Source organism: Diadema antillarum, unplaced genomic scaffold (genome assembly GCF_040938485.1).
Source record: "Diadema antillarum isolate AM-2024a unplaced genomic scaffold, OU_Dant_1.0 seq00000423_RagTag, whole genome shotgun sequence".
Taxonomy (NCBI): domain Eukaryota; kingdom Metazoa; phylum Echinodermata; class Echinoidea; order Diadematoida; family Diadematidae; genus Diadema; species Diadema antillarum.
Window position 1 is genome coordinate 747823 of NW_027271406.1, and position 24435 is coordinate 772257.

General features: G+C 38.4%; 1 protein-coding gene across 1 annotated transcript; it reads right to left on the reverse strand.

The window, feature by feature from the left end:
- Positions 1-15662: 15662 nt before the first annotated feature.
- Positions 15663-17641, reverse strand: LOC139732459 (uncharacterized). The gene is made up of 2 exons (XM_071643322.1): positions 17521-17641; positions 15663-16546 (listed from the first exon to the last, which is right to left on the reverse strand). The coding sequence occupies exons 1-2, from the start codon at positions 17639-17641 to the stop codon at positions 15663-15665; spliced, it is 1005 nt and encodes a 334-aa protein (XP_071499423.1).
- Positions 17642-24435: the final 6794 nt, after the last annotated feature.

Genomic DNA, 24435 nt, shown 5'->3' on the forward strand with positions numbered 1-24435 from the left:
TATATATATATATATATATATACATATATTATCATATATAGCTACAAACGGCAGTTTTGGGACTGTAAAATGTCAAAATTTTCAAGCTCACTCGCTTCGTTCGCTCGCATTTAATCGTTATGCAATTCTTCTGATGTTGCTGTCAATAATTGCCAGCAGTTGCGCCCGGTGCGCCCCCTCCCCTTAATTTCCAAAGCGAAAAAATATAGCTACAAACGGCAGTTTGGGGACTGTAAAATGTCAAAATTTTCAAGCTCGCTCGCTTCGCTCGCTCGCATTTAATCGTTATGCAATTCTCCTGATGTTGCTGTCAGTAATTGCCAGCAGTTGCGCCCGGTGCGCCCCCTCCCCTTAATTTCCAAAGCGAAAAAATATAGCTACAAACGGCAGTTTGGGGACTGTAAAATGTCAAAATTTTCAAGCTCGCTCGCTTCGCTCGCTCGCATTTAATCGTTATGCAATTCTCCTGATGTTGCTGTCAATAATTGCCAGCAGTTGCGCCCGGTGGGCCCCCTCCCCTTAATTTCCAAAGCGAAAAAATATAGCTACAAACGGCAGTTTGGGGACTGTAAAATGTCAAAATTTTCAAGCTCGCTCGCTTCGCTCGCTCGCATTTAATCGTTATGCAATTCTCCTGATGTTGCTGTCAGTAATTGCCAGCAGTTGCGCCCGGTGCGCCCCCTCCCCTTAATTTCCAAAGCGAAAAAATATAGCTACAAACGGCAATTTGGGGACTGTATAATGTCAAAATTATCAAGCTCGCTCGCTTCGCTCGCTCGCATTCAATCGTTATGCAATTCTCCTGATGTTACTGCCAGCAACTGCCAGCAGTTGCACCCGGTACAACCCCCTTAATTTCCAAAGCAAATATATATATATATATATATATATATGCATATATTATTATATATAGCTACAAACGGCAGTTTGGGGACTGTAAAATGTCAAAATTTTCAAGCTCGCTCGCTCCGCTCGCTCGCATTTAATTGTACAGTTATGCAATTCTGATGTTGCTTCCATGAAGTGCCCCCCCCCAATGTTTTGACCCACGGTACGCCACTGAACACCCCCCTTTAAAAAATCCTGGGTACGCCTGAATCGAGCATAATACAATAATTACATCACCTTAGCGTAAATGGGGTAACCGAGTTGACTTTGACTAAGTTGCATTTACCCAAACTATGACTTTGGCCATATCAGTAATCGTGATCAAGCCTTAGAAAATGTCAAGATATTTTTGGGATTGAATCGTTCCTGTATTTGGTGCCCCATTATCAATAGTATTGATTAACAAAGATAGCTTTAATACGAAAAACATATCATCTGCATTCATTAAATGTGCTGAGAGAACGCGACGTATACAAGATACACTTATTACTCTTAATGATAAGGTATTGTCCACAATTTGATAAGCCAGTTAGACTGGACAACTGTTAATAGATTTGTGCATAAAATAAATATAGGATACTATTGTTTTGTGTGTGCTCATACCTAAATAGGCCCAATATAACAATATGCGCACGAAGTGTTCTATATCATTGTAAACATGAATAGATTTTGATATATTATAGTATCATGCAGTGAAAAGTTTTTCGAAGTGTAAAATATTTTGGCAAACCTAAAACTTTGCTAAAATAAAAACATCGTCAAATCCAAAATAGCTGATCATCTCATTTTCTAGCAGGACCCCTCTCTTTAATTGTCATGATTTTGTTAATGTATACAAGACACACCAACAAACCTGTTCGGGATTCCGCGCTAAATATGAGCAGAAAAGGTCATATAGGTACCATTTATACCCACAGGCATGTTGGCTTTTAAAACCACAGAGATGAGCCATTTGTGATCTCATGAATATTCATGTGATCCATATAAATGGTGCTTGCCATACCCAGCACATACACCTGACAACAAATCTGGTATTTGGCAGTGTTCACAGAAAAAAAATCATTCAGTGCAAAATAACAAAATGGATGCTTCCCACGTGTTAAATGACAGGCCATGTTTTAGTCGCCTGGACTATGCCTATTAATTCTTTGCTTGAACATGAATGATGAATTCCCAAATTTGTTATGTCGGTCAAGCTTAACAGTTATGCTCTTTGTCACTTTGAAAACAAGTGAAGTGCCTGACCAACTGAGAACAAAGAAAGGTCATGTGCCGATGTGCAGCACATGAGCTAACTCCTGACTGGTTTATAGAAAAAAAAAAAGAATCAATGCTGTGCGGAGATTTTAGATTTAACGAAGATCGTCCCCAGTCTACACCCTATAATATTATCTGATTATTAATAGAAAGGGCATCAGTACCTGTTCTTGTCCTGCGTGCACTGTTGCTCATGTTGTCGAATGATGGCGCTGCATCACAAAAAAAAAAAAAAAATCCAGTGAGACCCATTCTGTGGTGAGACCTCAGCATGCACAACGGAGGTTCGGCCGAAACTGGAATACCATTCCGTCAATAATGTGGTCGTCGTTTGTGCCTCTCGGTGGTTAGTTGCAAGATTTCAACGGAGCAAAAGAGATGAAGATTCCGAGAGGTTCTGATAAGGCTTCAAATGTTAGATATGAACAGATGAAAACAATTAAGAAGGGAATGTCTTGTCTTTAATTTTGTTAGTTTGCGCATCGTTTTGATGGGCATATCTCATACACGCACTTTAATCTATAGTGCATGCATCTTCTAGTTAGATAGAACTAAGACAGTTGAAATACTACAATGTACCTGTTCTAGCCTGGAAGTGAACAAGACTATTTTAGTGGCATGCTGGAAATTATGGTATAACATTAGATATTGAACATTTTGTTTCCGATATCTAGCAAAATAAAGATGATAATACTTCAAAATTCCCCTTATATACAACCGTACATTGAGATGTTATACTTTTTTATGGAGAAGTTGCTTTAAGGGACTGTACAGTACTGGTTGAGGTGGGGATTCATGTTTTGTACAATCTTAAGTGAGATAATGAGAAACCTCTTATGAAATATGAAAGAGCATGTAATTTTAAGAAGGATTCAACGTTTATTTGATGAAAATTGGTTTTTAAATGGCTGAGATATCCAAAAAAAAAGGTGATAATAAAAGGCGACAGGCCACGCCTTTAATTAGGATCTCTTTGTTACACCTTGTTTTTGGATTTCTCAGCCATTTCAAAACCGATTTTCATCAAATAAACTTTTGATACCTCTTAGAATTGCATGCTCTTTGACATCTCATAGAGTAGTTTCTGAATATCTCGCAAAACGTTATAAGCTAAATCCTCACCTCGACCAGAACTGTACACACCCTTTAAAACTGAAATACTGATCAAACGGCATTATGGTCAAGGCGCTAGAAAGATGAATGGATTCATAAATGGTTATTTAAAAAAGGCATATTCATTGATGAATAATGTGGACATAGGCTTACTTTAGAATTCATGCAGCTAAAGAGTGCTCGATGCTGAATGTAACATACAAAAGACTTTGGCAATTCAAACAAATCATTTACTCGACAACAGATGGCGCTGTGTAGCTGATGCCACGCAAAATGAAATCGGTGCGTTGATTTTCTCTCGTTCTTGAATTCACCTTGTCTTTCATTGTTATCGCAAAGAGACTTGCATGTGATGTTGATAGTATCATGAATAAGGTTGTAAATGATATTAATTGTTATCTTTTGATAGTGATAAATAATATGAAATTTGTAAATACATTTTTAAAATCAAACTTGTAGTATTATGTCTTTGTGAGCAAATGTTGCAATTCAGCCGTTTGGCTGCAAGAACATTTTATCTAATAAACCATACCATACCTTTGATAAAATATAGGGCCTACCATACCATCCTTCTCATGATAATAGCTTGTAATGTGGATTGTACCAGAATTGGATAACAAGGAAGGTTTGCGGACGATGATTATTTTTTGTTTGACTGTTTCCGCACTTGAACCGTAGGTTCTCTTGAACCGTAGGTACGTGAAATCTTAGGATATGCACAAAATGACACCTGCTGGTCTCCATTTTGTATTACCGTGAAACAATGCTGTGTATTTAAGTCAAACATATAACTGTTTCATGTGCTTACACTGTTAGATATAGATATTGAGCAATATATTTGTTCAATTGACTGTATGCTAAATTCGTTCGGTGTGTGAAAAAGAAACGCAGTAAAGAGATAAATCAAATGTGAAAATATTGTGCTTGTTTTCACAAACACATGGTACGCTAGTCGGCCCACATGTGAACTTTAGTTCAAAACTTTTCCTATATCGTGGATCAATTTCAACTTCAAATAAAGATTTTCTTAGCATTGCTGTTGTCAAGAGTAAAATATATAATTTCCCTGAAGATTACGACATGAGCAAAGTGTCCACCATCACCTTTCAGATTTGTATATACCTCCCGATGGAATGGCAGTTCAAGCGGAATTTGTTTTTCTCGGGACCTAAGATAACTGGGGAGTTATTTACAAAGTTCATTTCATTTGGGGCAAATGGAAAAATTGTACCGGAAGAAAGTGTCGCTTTATAAATACCCAAGGAGTGTTGTACTCTGTGTGTGTGTGTGCGCGTTTGTGCGTGTGTGTGTGTGTGTGTGTGTGTGTGAGTGTGCGCGTGTGTGTGAGAGTGTGCGTGTGTATAGATATGTGTTTGTGTGTGTACATCTGTGTGTGTCCATTCACATCCATTCTCTTTCTGTGTGTGACTTCACATGGTTACTTTGTGTGAAGTTCAATAGTTAACAGTGAACAGAAATTCCTTAGCATATTCAAGACAGTGTGATATAAATAGTTCCAAAAACTCCATAGCGCGTTTTATAGGAGCCTACAACACCTCAGAATGATGTCGAACTGTGATTGGCCAAGAACATGTCACATGACATTCAATAGTATACGAATAATTTATGAGTTGTGAGTGCATAGGGCACGAATATCGCACGAGGCGCGAGATAAGTCACTGGTCTATTCAACAAGGCGCGTAGCGCCGCGTTGAATAGACCAGTGGCGAATCTCGCGCCGAGTGCGGTATTACGTGCCCCAATGCACGAACAAAATCATAAATTATTCGTTTTATACAACACCTTGTCCACAATCACAGTACTAAATTAGTGACCGCCAACTCAGGAAGGCCCAAAAATAAATGTAACAATTAGGCCGAGAATTGTAAACCACCCTGTGTACTGCTTTCAAACACTCGTCATGATTCGACCACATGCACACAGTCACAGGAATCACAAACTCCGCAGGGTCTAGCGTTATACCCATTCTACGCTAACGTTAGATCGAGTTTAAAAATAGGCCTGACTGTTAGGCCGATCTGAGATGTCGGTAGATCTAGTAGTACCACTGGTAGGTCTAGACTTTGTCTATTTCCGAAAATGATTTTGTACAAAAACACAGAAAAATAATCAAATTACGGTTTCTCAACTTGAAATGAAGTCTTGATTTTGGGATCACTGTGGTCCACGTAGCAGATCAGAGTCAAAAGTAAAAACACAGCAGTAGGTATAAAGGCCGCAATACATGCAACTAGCTAGGTAAAGTAGCTGCGCGTACACGTATAACGTTGCAGTACTCCGCCGCGCCTGGTCTGTGAGACTTACCGGCAGCGCAGCGCAGCCGGCCAGCACGTACAATGTAGTTTGCTGGCGCTTTGCTGCTGTGAGCCACAGAACTCTGTGAGCGGCCATGCATTAGTAGCCCCCCGCGAAGCCGTGCTATAGTACCTTCGAGCCGTGCAATAGGCCCATGCCAGGGGCCTATTGTATGGCTGTCACTCTCAATGAGTTTGATAGGTATTTTCTATTGAATGTCATGTGACATGTTCTTGGCCAATCACAATTCGACATCATTCTGAGGTGTTGTATAAAAAATACCTATCAAACTCATTGAGAGTGACAGTCGTGCAATAGGCCCCTGGCATGGGCCTATTGCACGGCTCGAAGATACTATAGCACGGCTTCGCGGGGGGCTACTAATGCATGGCCGCTCACATTAGCAAAGCGCCAGCAAATTACGTGCTGGCCGGCTGCGCTGCCGGTAGCGGTTTCCTGCCGGTAAGTCTCACAGACCAGGCGCGGCGGAGTATTGCAACGTTAACGTACGCGCAGCTACTTTACCTAGCTAGTTGCATGTATTGCGGCCTTACCTACTGTTGTGTTTTTACTTTTGACTCTGATCTGCTACGTGGACCACAGTTATCCCAAAATCAAGGCTTCATTTCAAGTTGAGAAACCGTAATTTGATTATTTTTCTGTGTTTTTATACAAAATCATTTTCGGAAATAGACAAAGTCTAGACCTACTACTAGATCTACCGACATCTCAGATCGGCCTAACAGTTATAGGCCTAACTCGATCTAACGTTAGTGTAGAATGGGTATAGACCCTGCAGAGTTTGTGATTCCGTGCTACTGTGTGGTCGAATCATGACGAGTGTTTGAAAGCAGTACACTGGGTGGTTTACAATTCTCGGCCTAATTGTTGCATTTATTTTTGGGCTTTCCTGAGTTAATTGGCGGTCACTAATTTAGTACTGTGATTGTGGACAAGGTGTTGTATAAAACGAATAATTCATGATTTTGTTCATGCATTGGGGCACGTAATATCGCACTCGGCGCGAGATTCGCCACTGGTCTATTCAACGCGGCGCTACGCGCCTTGTTGAATAGACCAGTGGCTTATCTCGCGCCTCGTGCGATATTCGTGCCCTGGTGCACTCATAACTCTTAAACTATTCGTATAATAATGAATAATACGATAAAGGGATCCTTCTTCTCCTGCTTTTCTTAAAATTTACCATTATGCTGTTTTGTTACTGTTCCTACTACGTGTTGCTATGATTGAAAATCATATTATTGGAAGAATGGTAGGGCCCGTCCATGCAGTCATGCGACGCTAACCCACCCTTTCGACACAATTAAATAGAATTTAATTCAAACTTGTGAAACGTTAACATTCGTATACTTTTAATCTATTAGTGGAAAAAGTAAAAATGAGCAAAGAAAATGGGATTCCAACGGGATTCGAACCCGAGACCTCCGGATTGCTAGCCCGGTGCTCTATCGACTGAGCTATAGAAAAACCTAGTTCAGTAGTCGTCCCACAACCCTAAATTCACAATGCTCGGGACGGGACGGTAAAAAGCCATAGCAGTGTGTTTGTGTGTGACACACACGCAAACACTTAAGCCAACATAAACCCGAAGGATAAGTCAACTTGGGGATAAATGCGAGGGATCACAGAAGTGATGCAGCTTTTTGAGTATGTAACAAACGTAAACAGAAGAAAACTGACTAGAAATGAATATAATTCATTAGTGGAAAAATGAGCAAAGAAAATGGGATTCCGTTGGGATTTGAACCCGAGACATCCGAATTGCTATCCCGGTGCTATACCGACTGAGCTATATAGAAATGTCCGACTTTTAAGTTATGTCCGATTTTCAAAGCCTAATTCATTCTCTATATACCTTTCGTTCAATTTACTTTTTTTTTTCAAATCGAATTTGAACCTGGTGTGGAATTTTACTTAAGTTAAGGTTCACAATCAAACATCTGTGAAGACAGATTTTTTTTTCATTGTTGTTTTGATTCTCACGTAACTTGACATTCTTTAAAAGTATCTGTAACTTTGCGGAAAGCAGGGCGTTTTGTGCAGCTTGTCAGCATGCATGCTTTTGGCCTATTTACCTGACGAGCTCGGTGAAAAACCTTTTCGTAACCTATCTCGGCTGAGAAGAGGACACTTACCTTGATTATTTTCTCCCTCACATACCCACCACCCCCTCTGGAAAAGCACAACACAACAAAACAAAGAAAACAATTGCAAAAAAGCATCCTTAAAAAACAAGATGTTATTACAAAGAAACAGTTACTGGATAGTAATCAGAAATTAAAAATGAAAACCATAAAAACTGGTTCGTATTTTGTCGGCACGTGCGTGGTGGCTATGAAGCTTGTGGTCAGTTTCAAGTACATCTTATTAGAAATGGATATTTTTGCCCTGAGCCAGCGAATCTCGTGATCATATTTTCGAGAATACTTCGGTGTTTTCCCAACACGCATCGGAACTCACATAAGTGGACATTTCTTGGCATCGAAGTAGGTGATGCTCTGCTTCTCCTTTTTCTTCTCCATGCATCGTTTTTTTTTTCTTTTTTAAACCTGCATTACCAGTACCACTGTCATCCCCGGATGTTTACACTTAACCTGGAAAGTGATTGCGAACATTCTGGGGGTAAACAAGTTGACGTATATTTCCGCATCATGCTCAAATGACTTCAGTATTTTGTTATTATTGTTGGGGGGGGGGGGGGGGGGAGTGGCCACACATCGTTGTCTTGAGACAATGGTTTACACCTGCATGAGAACGACAGTTTAGTTCTTGTTGGATAATTTCTTGCTATAACTAAACAAGCCAGCTCTGGAATGACAGTCTCTTTTACACTTACTGCGAATTTCCACAAGTTATTTAAAAATAAAGAACTTGAGTTCATGCACATTATCAAATTCTGATGTTTCACATATTGCCATTATAGAATGGAATCAGCAAATAAGCTAAGATGATTAGGCCAATGTCCTGTGCGTACAACTCGCCGTTCTATAAAACGAATGTACAAGTCCTACAACTTCTATTATTTATCTATTTATTTATTCATTTATTTTTTGCGAAACCTCTATCAGTGTTCTGTTTCATGTGTGATGTTATTCTTTTTCATACACACACACACACACACACACACACACACACACATATATATATATATATATATATATATATATATATATACAGAGAGAGATCAAGTAAAAGTGGTCAGACTATTAAACCATTGGAATACATAGAAATGGTTAACATTGCGAATAAATGTAATACACATGCAATAATGATTATAATAACAATATTTGTAATAATAATGATAATGATAAGAAGAAGAAGAAGAAGAAGAAGAAGAAGAAGAAGAAAACAAGATAGCAGCGTAAATCTGCGCCGTAGGCCTCAGGCAGTAGACATAGATGAATCAAACTCATAATTATTAACCTTTCCATGACTCCTGACTTTCTTTTTTTTTACTTTCTTACTTATTTTTACAGCACCATCTTTTTTTATTCATAACCATGCTGTGTTTCCGCGATTGAGATATAACATGAGGCTGACCTGAAACTCTCGTAATCATTGAAATGAAACATTATTTAGTGACTCAACAAGTGGCTATTGACACGACACTGGTGTGAAAAGGGCGCCAGAATTCTGACCCCGGTATCTGATTTACCGTTATGATAACTTACGACGTCGGCGTCCATTAACGGGAATTCCTGCTTACCCGGGTTCCGCTACTACTACTCATTTCTTTGGGAATAATGAGGCGAAAAAAAAAGAGAGCACTGACGTAAACTAGTGAAAGTTAGCAGCCTGGCTATGTGCAGCTCATATTTCAATCCGGAAAAGGTGATGTGGGGCCTTATCCATCTCAAAAAGCCTAATTATAAAGCAGCAAGAAACGTGACACATAACATATCCAACAGTAGACCTATGCGACCACAGCAACCAACCGACAACTACTCACACAAAAGCTCGACAAACAGAAAATTTGATGTTTAAAGCAGTATATATATAATATACATACATATATATATATATATATATATATATATACACACACACATATATATATACATATATATATACACGTTTGAATATAGGATCACCTATCATAATAGGCTTACACGTCCACAAACACACACATGCACACACACACACACACACACACACATTTCATGTTGCACAAAAGTAATGAATATGGACACGTGACCAATATATTATATATATACCTATCATATCAACAATCCTCTTCTTCACACGGTTGTTATATTGATATCAGAATACTGCTGTAGGATGTTGATATTTACTGGCTTTATATGCAGCCTTCACGGCTTGACTTGAATGTCTAGTCTGCTCATGTTTCACAAGTAGTACAAGATATATATGACAGGATGCATAACTACAATGTGCGAAGTGAGGAATACAAATGTCGGGAAAGAAACGCCCCTGGCACGCCTTTAGAGAGAGCCTAAGAAATTGAAATGCAATCCCGAGAGATGAATATGATATGTGCGTCATAAAACGCGCCTTGTAGGACAAATCTAAATGGGAACATCTCACGTTTTAGATGACGTATAATCCTATCATTTTTTTTTTCTTCTTCTCCTTGCTCGATATATTGTGCCAGTCGAGGAGGTTTAAAATAACATGAATCCTTTAAATGAATCCGTTTGTCAAAAATCGCAGGCCGATTTAGCCTGTGTTCTCAATCGTGTTTAACAGGTGTTAGAGAGAATCCCTTACCACTGTGTATTAGACGGATCTGTTGGGAGGAGTCAACCACAGGGTTCCGTTTCGTGCATTGATTACTGCTGTCTGACCGCCTGAGAAAAAATAAGGTCTAGCTACTGGAGATGCCTCATCAGTCACTCCATTTACCGAGTCAGGCGAGTATCGAAGTCACCTTTCATTTATAAGGTGACTACATATCCTGTTGCTCTTAACTTGAATTCTCTTGTGTGTATAGACCTTTTTTTCCTACTTTATTTTCAGCCCTTTTGTACACGCGCATGAAGAGATTGGCATTAACAGTGCGGTAATGCATATTAATCAACAAAATACGAGTACACAAGAAAGATACTGATTGCGCCTGCATAGTCGGTCAGTGTAGTATAATAAAGACAGACTGTTCAATACTGAATCACCCAGTGACAAAGAACAAAAAGGTTCTCACACTCTTCATATTTGATTTGTCGGGTTCTATTTTTGCTTATTGTAGCGGTTCAAGTGTGACTTGAAGAGTAGGGTGGATTGAGAGGGGGTCAGGGGCAGAAGAGAAGCTTTCCCTGCCTTCTTAATATGAAATTTATTCAAGCTAAATCTATTGTCATTTAAATTTCAAGCTTCGTCTGATCACGGTAACTTTTTTATTTTTGATAAGAGTTTTATCTTCAGGTGAAAATTCTTTACAAAACTTGATTGTCTCTCTTTTTGGCAGTACAAACATGGCGTTCAAATTCTGATTATTTTTTCTGGAGCTAAATTAATTGAACAGTATTTGTGGTGAAATTGGTTTATAATCTCTGTAGATATCGTGTTTAGTATTTTCATGATTGCTATATTCTATCTTCTGATCAAACTATCATCGCTTCCATTATTTCTGTCATCTGTAGCGCTGACAGTGATAATTGTAGAGGGACATAATAATTTTCTTTGGTAGTTTTTGTTGTCACCGTAGTGGAACCACAGTGTGGGCGTTTTTGTTACGTACTCTATCTAAATGTTCTAGAAATACGTAACTCTCTTTTCTGATCCAGATCCCTCAATTTATCAGCATTCTGTCCAAATGACAAGAGCTCGACTTACTTCTTATTTAATGTCATTATCATCGACATCACCCTCGTACAACAACGGTTTGCTGACGTGGTCGCAGCTCCCAGCTTGCCTTTTGTTCGAACGAATGGTATTGATATGACCATGTTAATTGAGTGAAGAGAGCTGCATGACCTGGGGCGTATGTCAGAGCTCACAACTATACCTGGTAGCAGCATTGTTGTATAGCATGTCCAGAAAAAGCATGCTCATTGTTACGTGAAGTGTGTGACTACAGCAGGTGGCTTGAGCACCTCGGATTTCTATGGAAAATTGACGCTGTTTGTTGAGGTATCATTGAATTATTGTGTCTGTGTCTGTTGCTGTGTGCGTATGATGCCTACAGGTGCGCCTCCTCATCAGCAAGAGGCGTGCAATCAAATCATGTGATAGCGGCCATGGTGAGATGGGATTTGTCCGACAGATAACTTGATTAAACCAACAAGTGTGTTTGATGAGAGACGCAAAAAATATTCTCCCCACTCGAGGGGATGAATCTCACAAATTATACATATATATGTGATATATATACAATTTATATATACATATATATATATATATATATATATATATATATATATATACATATATATATACATACAATTCATATGATCTTCAAGATCTAGGATTTATTATTATTTTTTACGGCGTTCTTTTTCTACTGATTCGTTTACTATATATATATATATACATATATATATATATATTCACTTGGTGATTCTATCCTACTATGAAGAGTGCTCGATATCCTCAAAGGAAGAGCTTTAGACAGAAGTACTGGAACAAGTTCACGCGGTTGACTGCAGGTTCATCCTTTGCAACTCTGAGTTTCATGCAACCTCCATGAGGTACAATCATCAGGCAATTCATGCAACCTCATGAGGTTGCATGAAACTCAGAGTTGCAATAAATTCGGATGAACCTGCAGTCAACCGCGTGAACTTGTTCCAATACTTCTGTATATATATATATATATATATATATATATATATATATATATATATAATATTGGTCATTTTTAAACATATGCTTATATAAGTATATATATTTACAGTATATATTCTATATATGGTGTAAAATAAAATATTTAATATTGATGGTATTTCATCATATGTATAGACAATAATATACATACATGTATTATATGATATATATATATATATATATATATATATATATATATATATATATATACATACATACATAATCATATCATATTATACATATATCGCAAACAGAAAGAGATTCCCCTTGTATACCAGAATAATGATGATGAAGAAAGAGAGCGAGAGAGAGAGAATTAGAAAGAAGGGAGAAAGAGAGAAAGTTAGGGCGGGGGAAGTGAAAAATAATGACAAACACTGCGCTGAAGAAGAGCAAATTTCAAATTTTAGATTGTGATGACAAAATTTGCATCTCTAGCACAACAGTAAAAAAGAAAAAAGATAAAAGAACAAGGTTGCAGTTATGCCTTTTTGTGAAAAATCCACAAAGAATTACTTTTCTTTGGAATAACAGTCACAAAGACAAAACGAAAAGCATACTCGCTGCATCACACAGGCGATTTCGAAATGTAATATTTAATTTGCTCATTGTTCATCAAGGGGACACACCAATAAAAGGTTTGTATACGCGTCAGTTACAAACTGCTGAATCAAAAATTCAGAGAAACATAAGTATTGATAGAAACCTCGCGTTTTTGCACAAGTGAATACCTCATCGCACTTGCGAAATGTGAAACAGTTTTGAAAGGTGCATAAATAATGACAACAGAAGCAAACACAAGACTGCCTTGATACAAACTTCTTAAAACATCTAAGATATTCCGAAGTTCTAATTAGCACGTAACTTCTAATCATTCCACCAAATGCTTTGTCCATAATGTATAATGCTTTTTTCATTGGAATCGTGAGCGTTAAAAGTTGCCAAGTTTTAACTGAACGTGAAAACTTGATCAAGGATAGAAATTTAAAAAAAAGCTTGTTTTTTCCTGACGAAGATGTAAATTACATCAGGATTTCATCACAGCATCAGCAAAATTGTTCAATTTCGCAGTGATTAACAGTCAACCAGGGAGTCTTTTCGTTCATTCAAAGAAAGAGTCACTAAGATAGCGATGGACCATCTTGTGAATGTCTTTTGATATTAAGAAAGGCGAATAAGCAGACACAGTGACGTTCTGATTACTTGAGTGCATTTGGCAAACTGCCAGAAACAAACACTAGGTGTTATCGCCAATCCATAATCCAACAATCATCGTTTGAAATGAGAAGGAAGGAGCATTAAAATGAAAATGAAATCGATCCATCAACGCGATAACGTTTTTCCCCCAAACCTTATTCATTTACGTATTTATTCTTACTATTTTTTTTTTTCTTTGAGGGGATAGGGCTGTGATTGCCATGGATGATGAATGAAGCAAGACTAACAACCTCATGACGTGTAGCTTTGGTCTTTCTGACCCAATCTCGAATGAAGTATACTAGTAATCTGATGCCATTTTCTTATGGCCTGTCGCCCTTTATGTTAATTTTAACAAATTGCATGGCAACATTACTAGGCACCCAACTCGAGTACAGTGTTTCCGTGTGTGGGTAAAAGCTATGACTAGAAAACTAGTACGATCTGCCTCCCATTGGTAGTCAGTCTTGTACAAATCGCAGTGATGAGTTTATCGAATGACCAAACCACTCCGTAAATACAAAATTTCGTTGATGGAGTTTGATGAAATTTCCACAAAACACAAACGCATCGACATAAATTTTCTGTAAGATGACGATATAACACATAACATTAATAGGTGACAGGTCAATTAGGCCTACTCTTTGATGTATTTAAAGGCTGCTCTCTATTTGCTTTTATTTTGTCCATGCAAAGTTGTCAACTATTCTATGAACCTTTTAATTTCTTTCTTTTTCTTTTTGCCTTATAAGGCACAAACATCTCGGGTTTTTGAATACTCCCATCTCAAGCATAATAATGGTCTCTCTTTTTTCGAATATAATTCCTCGAATTCAATCGCTAACTACAGCATTCTGTTTTTCGTCAGTTTGTTTTTCATAATATATTATCTCAATAAGTTTCAGGCTTCTTTTCTTGCGATTTTGGTCACTTAAAAGACATAAATCAACGAGCTTGAAATCAACTTTTTCGTTTTTTCGCCTTTGTGAAAAGTTGGTGCTAATGAATGAAATGACCATATTGTGATATAGTGACAAAAGAAAAGATTCAACAGACAATTTTAATAATCTTGAGTTATAATCAGATACTATGGCATGCAGTTTGTGACAGTTTTACTGCAACTGCAATTGGAAAGCATTGATCGGTGTTGCCGATTTAGATATACATCTATTGATATTTTTCACAGTGATGTCCGTATGATTATGTGGTCCCAATCAACGTTGAAATTATCCGTTCGGTTCTGCACACGTATTCAAAGCCGTAATTCGTCTTCTCACGTTCGTGATGGAATGCTGCATATTTATAGGACGGATTTGAACAACAGAGGGCGGATTTTTCTACACGAGGATTGATCACTAGATAAAGAAAAGCAAGCGAAATAACGCAAAACTAAAACCCCTAAAACCGATATCCTCTGGACATTTACATTGTACGCACTGTTTTCTTACGGTCATAACGATGCTTCTTATATGTACATATAGGCCCTAGTGCTTCAATAACCCTAGCCTTGCCAAGTAATAATTGAAGGTATTCACAGATTGTCGACAGTAGAATTCTAAAGTTTCAATTTTTGATTTACGAAAAGATTTTGAATACTTAAAAGACGAAGCTATATCTTCTGACTCTGGCCCAGGTATCTCGAACCATGTGTCAAAGCGCAATATCTGCCATTAACTAGACTACTAGTCGTTTATGTACATATAAAAGTGTCATTTTCTACGTTAGTTACTGCGTCTTTGAAATTCATTTACTCGTCTTCACGACTAGTTGACTTGCAGAAATAATTTTGTTTCGATTACACTGCCGGGAAACGCTATGACGTTGAGAATTGATGTCTGAATGCATTCCCCACATTGATGTAAGATGATATACAAAGTACTGAGTGATAATAAATATCGTTATACGATTTACTGCCTGCGTAATTAACTAAATAACGTTTATGACTCACTGAGAAAGGCATAAGTAAATTCAACGAATTCAACAATACGTTCATCTCTTTTTTTCTTTGTGAATCTTTAAAGACTTTTTCGAAAATATTCCACAGAAAGCAGTTTGATTAACCCATTTTTGAAACCAGTTAAGGACTTGTGCTACCAATCATCCATCCCTTCTCGATCTTGCAGGACAGCAGACAGATCTAGCGCCAAAGCATCGTCAGCGTTGGCGTTTTCGAGTAACAAATCCCTGGCCCTCTCTAGATCAAACTCTGGCCTGGTATCTACTAGTATGTCATCTAGGAGATCTTCGAGCTCGCGGTCTTGTTCATTAAGTAGAATGTCATTATTCAGTGTGTACATCTGGGCAAGCTTTGAGAAATCCATCATGTCATCCTCTTCGGGAGCAAACCGTTTGCTGATGGATGACACCTGCTCTGAGGGCTCACCGCCAACAAATTGCCGCTTGCCGCCGGGAAATTGCCGCTTGCCGCCAGGATATTGCCGCTTGCCGCCAGGATACTGTCGTTTGCCGCCGGGGTACTGTCGGATTTCCATCGGCAGCATATCCTGATCACTTTCCGATCGCTTTCCGCCAGGGTATTGCCTCTTGCCGCCGGGATACTGGCGCTTACCACCAGGGTACTGGCGCTTTCCTCCAGGGTACTGCCGTTTACCTCCGGGGTATTGTCGCTTGCCGCCGGGGTACTGCCGCAACTCCGGTGAAGGTATGGGCTCACCGCCAACAAACTGGCGCTTAGCCTCCAGGTACTGGGAGCGTTTGCCCCCCGGGTACTGTCTCTTGCCCCCCGGGTATTGCCGCTTACCGCCAGGGTATTGCCGCTTGCCGCCAGGGTATTGCCGCTTACCGCCAGGGTATTGCCGCTTACCGCCAGGGTATTGCCGCTTACCGCCAGGATACTGGCGTTTGTCAGACTCCGGCGACATGGCATCCTCCTCCCCTTCTTCCTCCTCCTCCTCCTCCTCCCAGAATTGATTTCTCAATGGCGTCTCTTGCCCCTGAACCCATTCCGCCAGGTCTGTAGGAGAGAACAGGGCGTACAGAGTAGAGACAACGCTTTTCACTGTTTATCAACGCACGTCTCAGTTTCACCCTTCAGTCATTACAATATACGTCTATTGAAAGAATAAAAGAAGTTTTAAAGATTGTCCAGATATCTCAAAAAAGATTAATAGCAAGAGAAATGTAAAGGCGGAAGGAAGTATTTCCTGGTTCTTATGTTCTTACAAAGTGCCTTTGGAATGCCGTCGGCACTTGTTGGCGCGTCATGTCAATATCTTCATCGAAAATTTCTCGTCCATTTACCACAATGAAACGTAATCTCTCCTTATTTCAAAATGTATTCGCTCTAGCAAAGTTTAATTTCCTGTTTGTGTGTTTGTTGTGAAATGTCACAGTGTGACAAACAACAACAACAAAATAAAGATCGATCACCAGCTATTGTCAAATCTGTAGCTGAGCGAGTGTAATATACCCCCCTGTGGACGGAGGCTCTACAGTGCAATGAAAGAGACTTCAAGGATTCCTCGAAATACATCAGTGACAAGTATTTTTGGCATCCACACGACGATCACTCATTATCATTCACGCGAGATATAAACTGCAGAAGTTTACTTGATTATACTCTTGGGATATGCTCATGGCAGAGTAAAGAAACAACCGGCCTTACGAAACTTCATTAACGTCACCGAAACAGGACCCCCTGTGTCTTGAAGGTAAAGCAAAAGAAAGGATACACATTTCCATGCACTCTGGCAAGACAAATATGAAAATGTGAGGTGACAAGTTGTCATCAACACGAGTACCAAAAGTCTCTTACTTTTCAGTACAACTTAGTTTTTGAATATCTCATCCATTTTACGATCAAATTTCATCAAATAAACTTCAACTCACCTAAAAATTGAATGCTCTTTTATATTTCATAATTGGTTTCTCATTTTCAAAAATCTAAAGCGCCCTCTCAACCAAAACGATACCATGCCTTTGGCTTACCTTGCTCTTCGACGTCATCCATGACGAGTTCTTTGCCAAGGACTGCCGGAAGTGCTCCACCACCCCATGTTACGTAAGCGACGATGCAAACCCAAAGGTAGAAGCGAAACGTGCCCTTCATGACTGGCCCCTCTCGTAGTCCCGCGGCGTTTTTCTTTTCTGTGCCCGTCTAGTCGCTCATCTACCCTTTCCTAGCCCTGTTATCAAAAGTAGATGATAATGTGTTGCCAACCTGAAGGGAAGAAAACCAAAACGATGAGGAGATTGAGTATTGGCGCAATGTTTATCATTTTGCACGAGGAGGTAACAGCGATCACTGAACTTGAGTGCATATCCTCGCCAGCAAACAGAAATCATCAGTCAGTATTGAATTGAATTGAATTAATTGAGAGTTTTGTGTTTGTGTTTTGTTTTTGTGTTTGTTTTCTTTTGTTTTGTCTCGTTTTGTTTTGTTTTTGCCAGCAGAAACGCGTAGTTTCTCCTCAATTGTAGTCATTCTGTATGATCAATTGCAATCGGGAATGTGTAAGCTTGCTTGAAAAAAAAATATAAGAAAGGAAAACACTCGCCATGTAGGCAACCAATACATTACAATTGTAAAGAAGAAGTTTCAAATAAGGGGTCGGAAATAAGAATCCAGATTACAGGGCTCTCGATCAGAAATTCTCTTGAAGCGATGAATTCACAAAAGTTCCTTCATTTCTAAAATCTGCTCCTAACATGGAAACTTGATTCAAAATCGAATGCATGGCTATATTACTCACAATCTAACGACCACAACAGATTCATTTCATCCAAATTGTTCACTAATAAATCACTGCTTCGCATTTCCAAATATGAGAAACATTCGACAACAGTCTTAGCTCACGTTTCATGGTGATAGACAATTTTAGATCCCTGTAACTACTGCAATATAAAGAAACTGTAACAATAATATCTGGACACTTGTATCTACATATACATACATGTTTATGCATATAAACGTGTGTGTGTGTTTGTGTGTGTGCGGGTTGATTATACAGGGGCACATCCTTTACCAAGTACAACTTTCTGCATAACTTCCCCCCAAATCATTGGTGGTCAACCAAAATCAGCAAAAGATCATTGGATAAAAGAAAGAAGCGGAATTTGAAGAATTGGAGCAGAAATGTTGTGCTAAAACCTCCCAAAGTTGTCGAGGAAATGTTTTACCCTCTAGGACATTTCTATCGGCACAGAGAAATTATTTGTCTGCACTGCTGCGGAATAGTTTCCTCCGGAACAAAATCCCTATGGTGCACGCATCCTCAGATGTGGTTGAACGTTAGGGTTTAAGTTATGAGGTTGATAACTTAAGTTATTAAGTTATAAGGTTTAAGTTATAAGGCTTTAAGAATCATGAGGGACAAGAGAGAAAGAAAAAGAGAGAGAGAGATAGAAAGAGAGAGAGCGAGAGAGAGAGAGAGAGAGAGACAGAGACAGAGAAAGAGAGAGAGGTGCACAAAGGGACAAAAAAACCCCAGAGTATTGAATTAACGATGTATACAAGGCAGACGATTTAAAGTTCATAATGGGCGTGATGCCATTTTCCTGTCAGAAGTAGCATTATGAGACAGTATGCGAACGCAAATATTGTGTGTGTGTGTGTGTGTGCGTGTGTGTGTGCTTTTTTTTTTTAGGTTATATGCTGATCATTTCATATTATTTTTTGTGCTATGGCAACAGTTGATTTGAATCTGTATGAAACACACATTAATGAATGTAACTTTTGAACTCCTGATTTTGGTGTTCACATTTTATGCTGTTTACAGGTGGCTTTTTCCTTTTTTTTTCTCTCTCTCTCGATTAAAGATGAATCAAGAAGATGCTAGTAATTTCATTTTCAAAATGTCTAACTCTTTAGAGATTTAAAATCAAAGATATTTTGTGCGCAGCTTATCAATGTGATTAAAGAGCCCCCAAAATACTAAAACAGGAGAGCCAAGATAATCTGCATGAATCATTTTTTCCCTTAAATATAATTTCTTGAAGTCTTGCAGTGTTTAGATCATACGTTTCGTGCACTTACGAAGATTTTTTAATGATCATATCTATAAACGGTGGAGACATTTCACTAAACACAATTAATGTATACATGTAAATCTGTAATTACACTTTTCATATAGTACAACCATTACGTGCTTCACAGACCTATCACACCAGAATTTAATTCCTTACATATTTTCTTTGACATATTTTATTCAATATTCCTCCAATCTATACGCCTACCGCCTACACTGAACTATACTTAACAAAATTTAATGTTTGATGCAAACAATATATATAGTGTACAATGGGTACTTTGTAGAGACTTCGTAAATAAATCGTATGACTAATATTTTAGCATCCTGTGACTGCAGTTCACTGGTTATTGGCAAGTGCGCACAATTTAAAGTATTATTTGTGGTAGCACAACTTCTTTTGATTTTAACATTCTTCCGTAACAGCCTTTGGATCGTAATAATCGTTGTGATATGAATGACAGCGGTGGTTTTAGAGGCTCAAAGAAATTCATGGCTTTGTGACAAATACAATTACATCTGTAGTTGTGATCATAGAAATAAATCAAAGCCGGCATTAGGAACTTTTATCAACGACATAGACACAATCCTATTGATAGAGTGACAGAATGCCAATAAATAAGTAGATATACAAATAATAAATAGGCGATAAAGACGGCCGACATATCATTCGACGGCTGATGTACCCTTAGCAATGATCACGCGGTAGCCAGAGATAAATTCTATCACTGCTTTCATAAAGGGCGCGACATTTTTTTTTCATCTGTCATTATACTAAAGCAAACTGAACAATTGTCAATACCCCTTTTAATGTACCCTTTCTGTACATCAATTGAAATGAGGATGCAGAAGTTAACGAAAGACCTTGGCATTATGCCCGTGATTTTCATTGCATCAGTCGAATATTATCAAGCGTAATCCGTCCCTCATTATTTCACAATTTCGCGTTTTTATGGCACGTTGATTGCTCGTATATTAGCGGAACACCAAAATAATGAGGGAAACGAAACCTCAATCATTGGGCGTGCGGCTGTTGGTGCATAATCATTGGCAAGTCGTCATGTCTGAATGAGATATCGGAGGAAGGAAAAAGGGGGTAGGAAGAGAAAAGCGGTAGCGAGCATCGCTGAAAACATGACGTGATTGGGATTAATAGTTGATTAAGCTATTGTGTAATAATCATAGCCGAACTCTCGTGATTGAAAAATGCCATATATATATTTTTTTTTCTTTAAAGCATGACGTCACACTATTTTAATACCTCCGGGGATAGATTGAGTTGGTTTTTAATGTTGATCAAACTTTGCCAATCTAACTAGGGTGACATAAAGCAATATAAAATGGATAAAAAAATAAGATATGTCCAAAATGGGCTCAAATATTGGTGGATACGGCAATGTGCATTTCACAGATGCAATATATCAATAAAAAAAAATAATCACGATTATAACAGGTGCATCCATAATTATCAAGACGAATGCAAGTGTGAGAAACTGAAGGGGGCAGAGTAAATTCCACGATAATCATGATATTGCACATGGAGACAGTAAATGGATGAACATGGAACAGCAGAAAATGTAGACAATGACAAATCTCAAGCAAGGAAATCAACCGCGGGAGCAGCTGTCAGCCAAATGAAACATTAACGTGCGCGGCAGAGTATTACAGACTAGATTCATGATCAATGACTGTTTCGAATTAACCAAACAGCTTATGAAGAAATTATAGATAAAACCAAATCAACAATAACACAAATCTGTGTGTTAGATGTAACATCCAATCCTTTTTAAAGTCTAGACTTTGACATTAACACTCATGAATGATACACATAGCAGTCTAAGCATGTGCGTCAGCTGCAAATAAAATTTGTTTGATATTGCGTAGATTTTTTCCATTATTACCTCGGAAAGGAGACCTATGGACAGGAAGTCAACGAACTGTGCACATTTTGTAAGAATCAAGTAAGTTGTAGAAAGGCACTTTGCCATTCTCATCTAACTTCACAGTGCTTAACTCGCAGTCCACTTCCTACACTATCTATTCCCATTCAAGTTCCTTCTTTGTAGGATAAAGGATGTGAAATGAAGAGTTTTAGAGTCCACTGGAGTTTTATTGCACACAAAATACAACAAATCTTCCTACGACATCTTCGATAAGTGTTTCCGTTGTCGTCACGGCCTGGTCAGAAAGTTACGAGCTGTATTTTTGTTCATTGGCATCAAAAGGAGCGCATTCATATTTCGGCCATTGCTTCGCCTTTTCTGCCTTTGATTGATGCATGCCGACCCGTACGCTGACGGGTGAACGCGCGTGCCTTCAGCATCTTCCGACCTTTTTTCTTGGTTGGCAAACTAACGAGATAACTAAAGTGCATGGAAGATTAATTGTGGGTTGGGGCGATGCTCAGAGTGAAGATCTTGATTTGTAATTTTGCTCTTTCTCTCTCTTTTATTCTGAATATCTGAGGCATGATGGTTAGACAAGCTCACCATAGATGCACGATTGAGCCCATGACCAGCGAACTGATTGCGGACATGGCGGATCTCGTTTCCATTTGCACATCAAACTTATTGTTAAGGACCGCCATTTCTATTCCTGAAGGCACATAACTTATTTCGTGATTTCCAAGACAAAAATAACATTTAATTTTGATATTATGAATTAAAACCACGGCGAAACTGAAATGACACTAGTTCAAAAAAGCAAGAAAATTAACTATTTGTTTGTTACACGCTGTCTAGGAAGAAATGTCATTTGGTATAGAAAAAAAAAATTGAAAACAGTGCAAGGGAATGTAAGAAAAGTGGAAATAGACAAAAGAGCAAAAAAGGAGAATGAGAGGCCAGAAATAAAGAGCAGAACCAGTGGGAAAAAGTAAAAAACCTCTTCGGAAGGATCTTTTTTGTAACATCTCATTTAATTCTTGCTAAGGGTTGTGACGTCTTCGTGCGTGCCTTATTTGTTGTAGACGCAGAAACAAAATATTACCCCAGGCGCATGTTATAGGTCTAATTAAAACCCATCAGCTACGCCTGAAAAGCAGAGTAAATAGGATCTTAGAGCATGCCTACCTCTTCTCTGTGTGCCTGTCTGGTCGCTTCTTCTTCTTTTTTTCTACCGACGTCTTTTTATGTTTTTGTGTTGTAAAATTGGCCTGGCGAATGCGCTTTTGCTTTTCAATGAGAATTTCGTTTTGTTTTCCCTTTTCCTTTGCCCGCACTAAGCCAACCAAATTAAAAGCCATACAAATGCATATATATATATATATATATATATGTGTGTGTGTGTGTGCGCGTGTGTGTGTGTGTGTGTGTGTGTGTTTGTGTGATTGTTTGTCCGTATGCTGATAACTTGTTGCTTGTCATGTAAGTGGATGGCTGATGTCTTTGTTTACCGTGATTTCGAAAGTCATAGTAGAGCCTCCATAGGATATACTCTCTTTTATTTGACTTGAAAACGAGGAAGACAACTCTGTTGTAAGAACGAACCTGCCTGTCAATGACAGCGACACACACGGTCACACACACACATATAACGCACACTCACACCCTGGATTAATATGTTGGTCATTTTTGGACGCTATTTCTGGTGAGACATCGCCGGTGGTCTGATAAGTTTCCCTCAATTTTGATGATTGTATATTTTGCCCTTCTTTACAATCTTTTGCACGTTGCCAAAAAAAAAAAAGAAAGAAAGAAAGAAAGAAAAGGAATGAACAAGAAAAAAAAAAGACCGAACGTGATTAATGAATATATGAACGTGGTCGTATAAACAGCTTCCATTAACGATATTAAACTTAACATGATAGTATTATCCTTGAAAACCCTATTTTTTTTTAAAGGGCAAAGGCAATTTTCTATTCTCGTGGCTTCCTCTTTATCAGCGATTCTCTCTCACATTATTTTTGCTGAAACCTTTTTTTTTATCATGTTATTTTTTTCTTTGTTATGTTATGTGCCCTGATCCATTTTGAGCAATCTTTTAAGGATTGTTCGGTCAATGAACACCATAAGATGTCGAATGCAAAATTTAACGGATAAGAGTGCAAAATCAGCACGCATTCACACGAAACCTTCTCCAATTAAACAAAACAGTTTCATATCTGGCGTAGATAAAGGCATGATGTAAAATAAGCGTGTAGTGTGTTTACTGTCAATATCGCCGTTCAACAACAATTCAACGGCCGACTGTCGCATCGCAGTGTACAGCATGGAACATCATGTAGCTGTGAAGAAAATGAAATAGATCGATGCTTACTAGCCTTTAATGTGATAATAACTCGAGTGGTATGCCGATAGCAGTTTGCATTACGCTACCAGAACCTTACGGCGGTAGAGCTGGCAATGGGTAATGCGATATCGTAATCATCAAAGAATTCTCTAATCATGAGAATGGAATGAGAGAAATAAAAGCAGAGAGGGAAAAAAGGACACCCAAGTCATATTCCTTTAGCGTTGTTTGACAAAACATAACTTGATATATGCGTCTACAAATACGGAAAGACTGCACAATTTTCTCATGACCGGAATATCAGGGCCGAATCGTATGTGTTATGAATATTTGAGAAAAAATGTGATTAAAAGATAGACACATACCATTATACCAGATTAGCCGAGACAAAAAAAAAAAACCTTTACCGATTTATTACAAAATAAAAGAGAGAACTCTCTCCTGTCACGCATCACTTATCAAATAGAAAAAATTGGACATTCCAGAATTGACAATAATTTCAAACCTTACTCGTTACCTCACAGTAGTGAAAACTGAAATTGCCCCCTGTATTTCTGTATATGTTTGAGTGTGTTTTTTTTTGTGTATGTGTGTTTCTTTCTATAAAAAAACGCCAGAAATTAATCACCTGTTTCTTTTACGACAA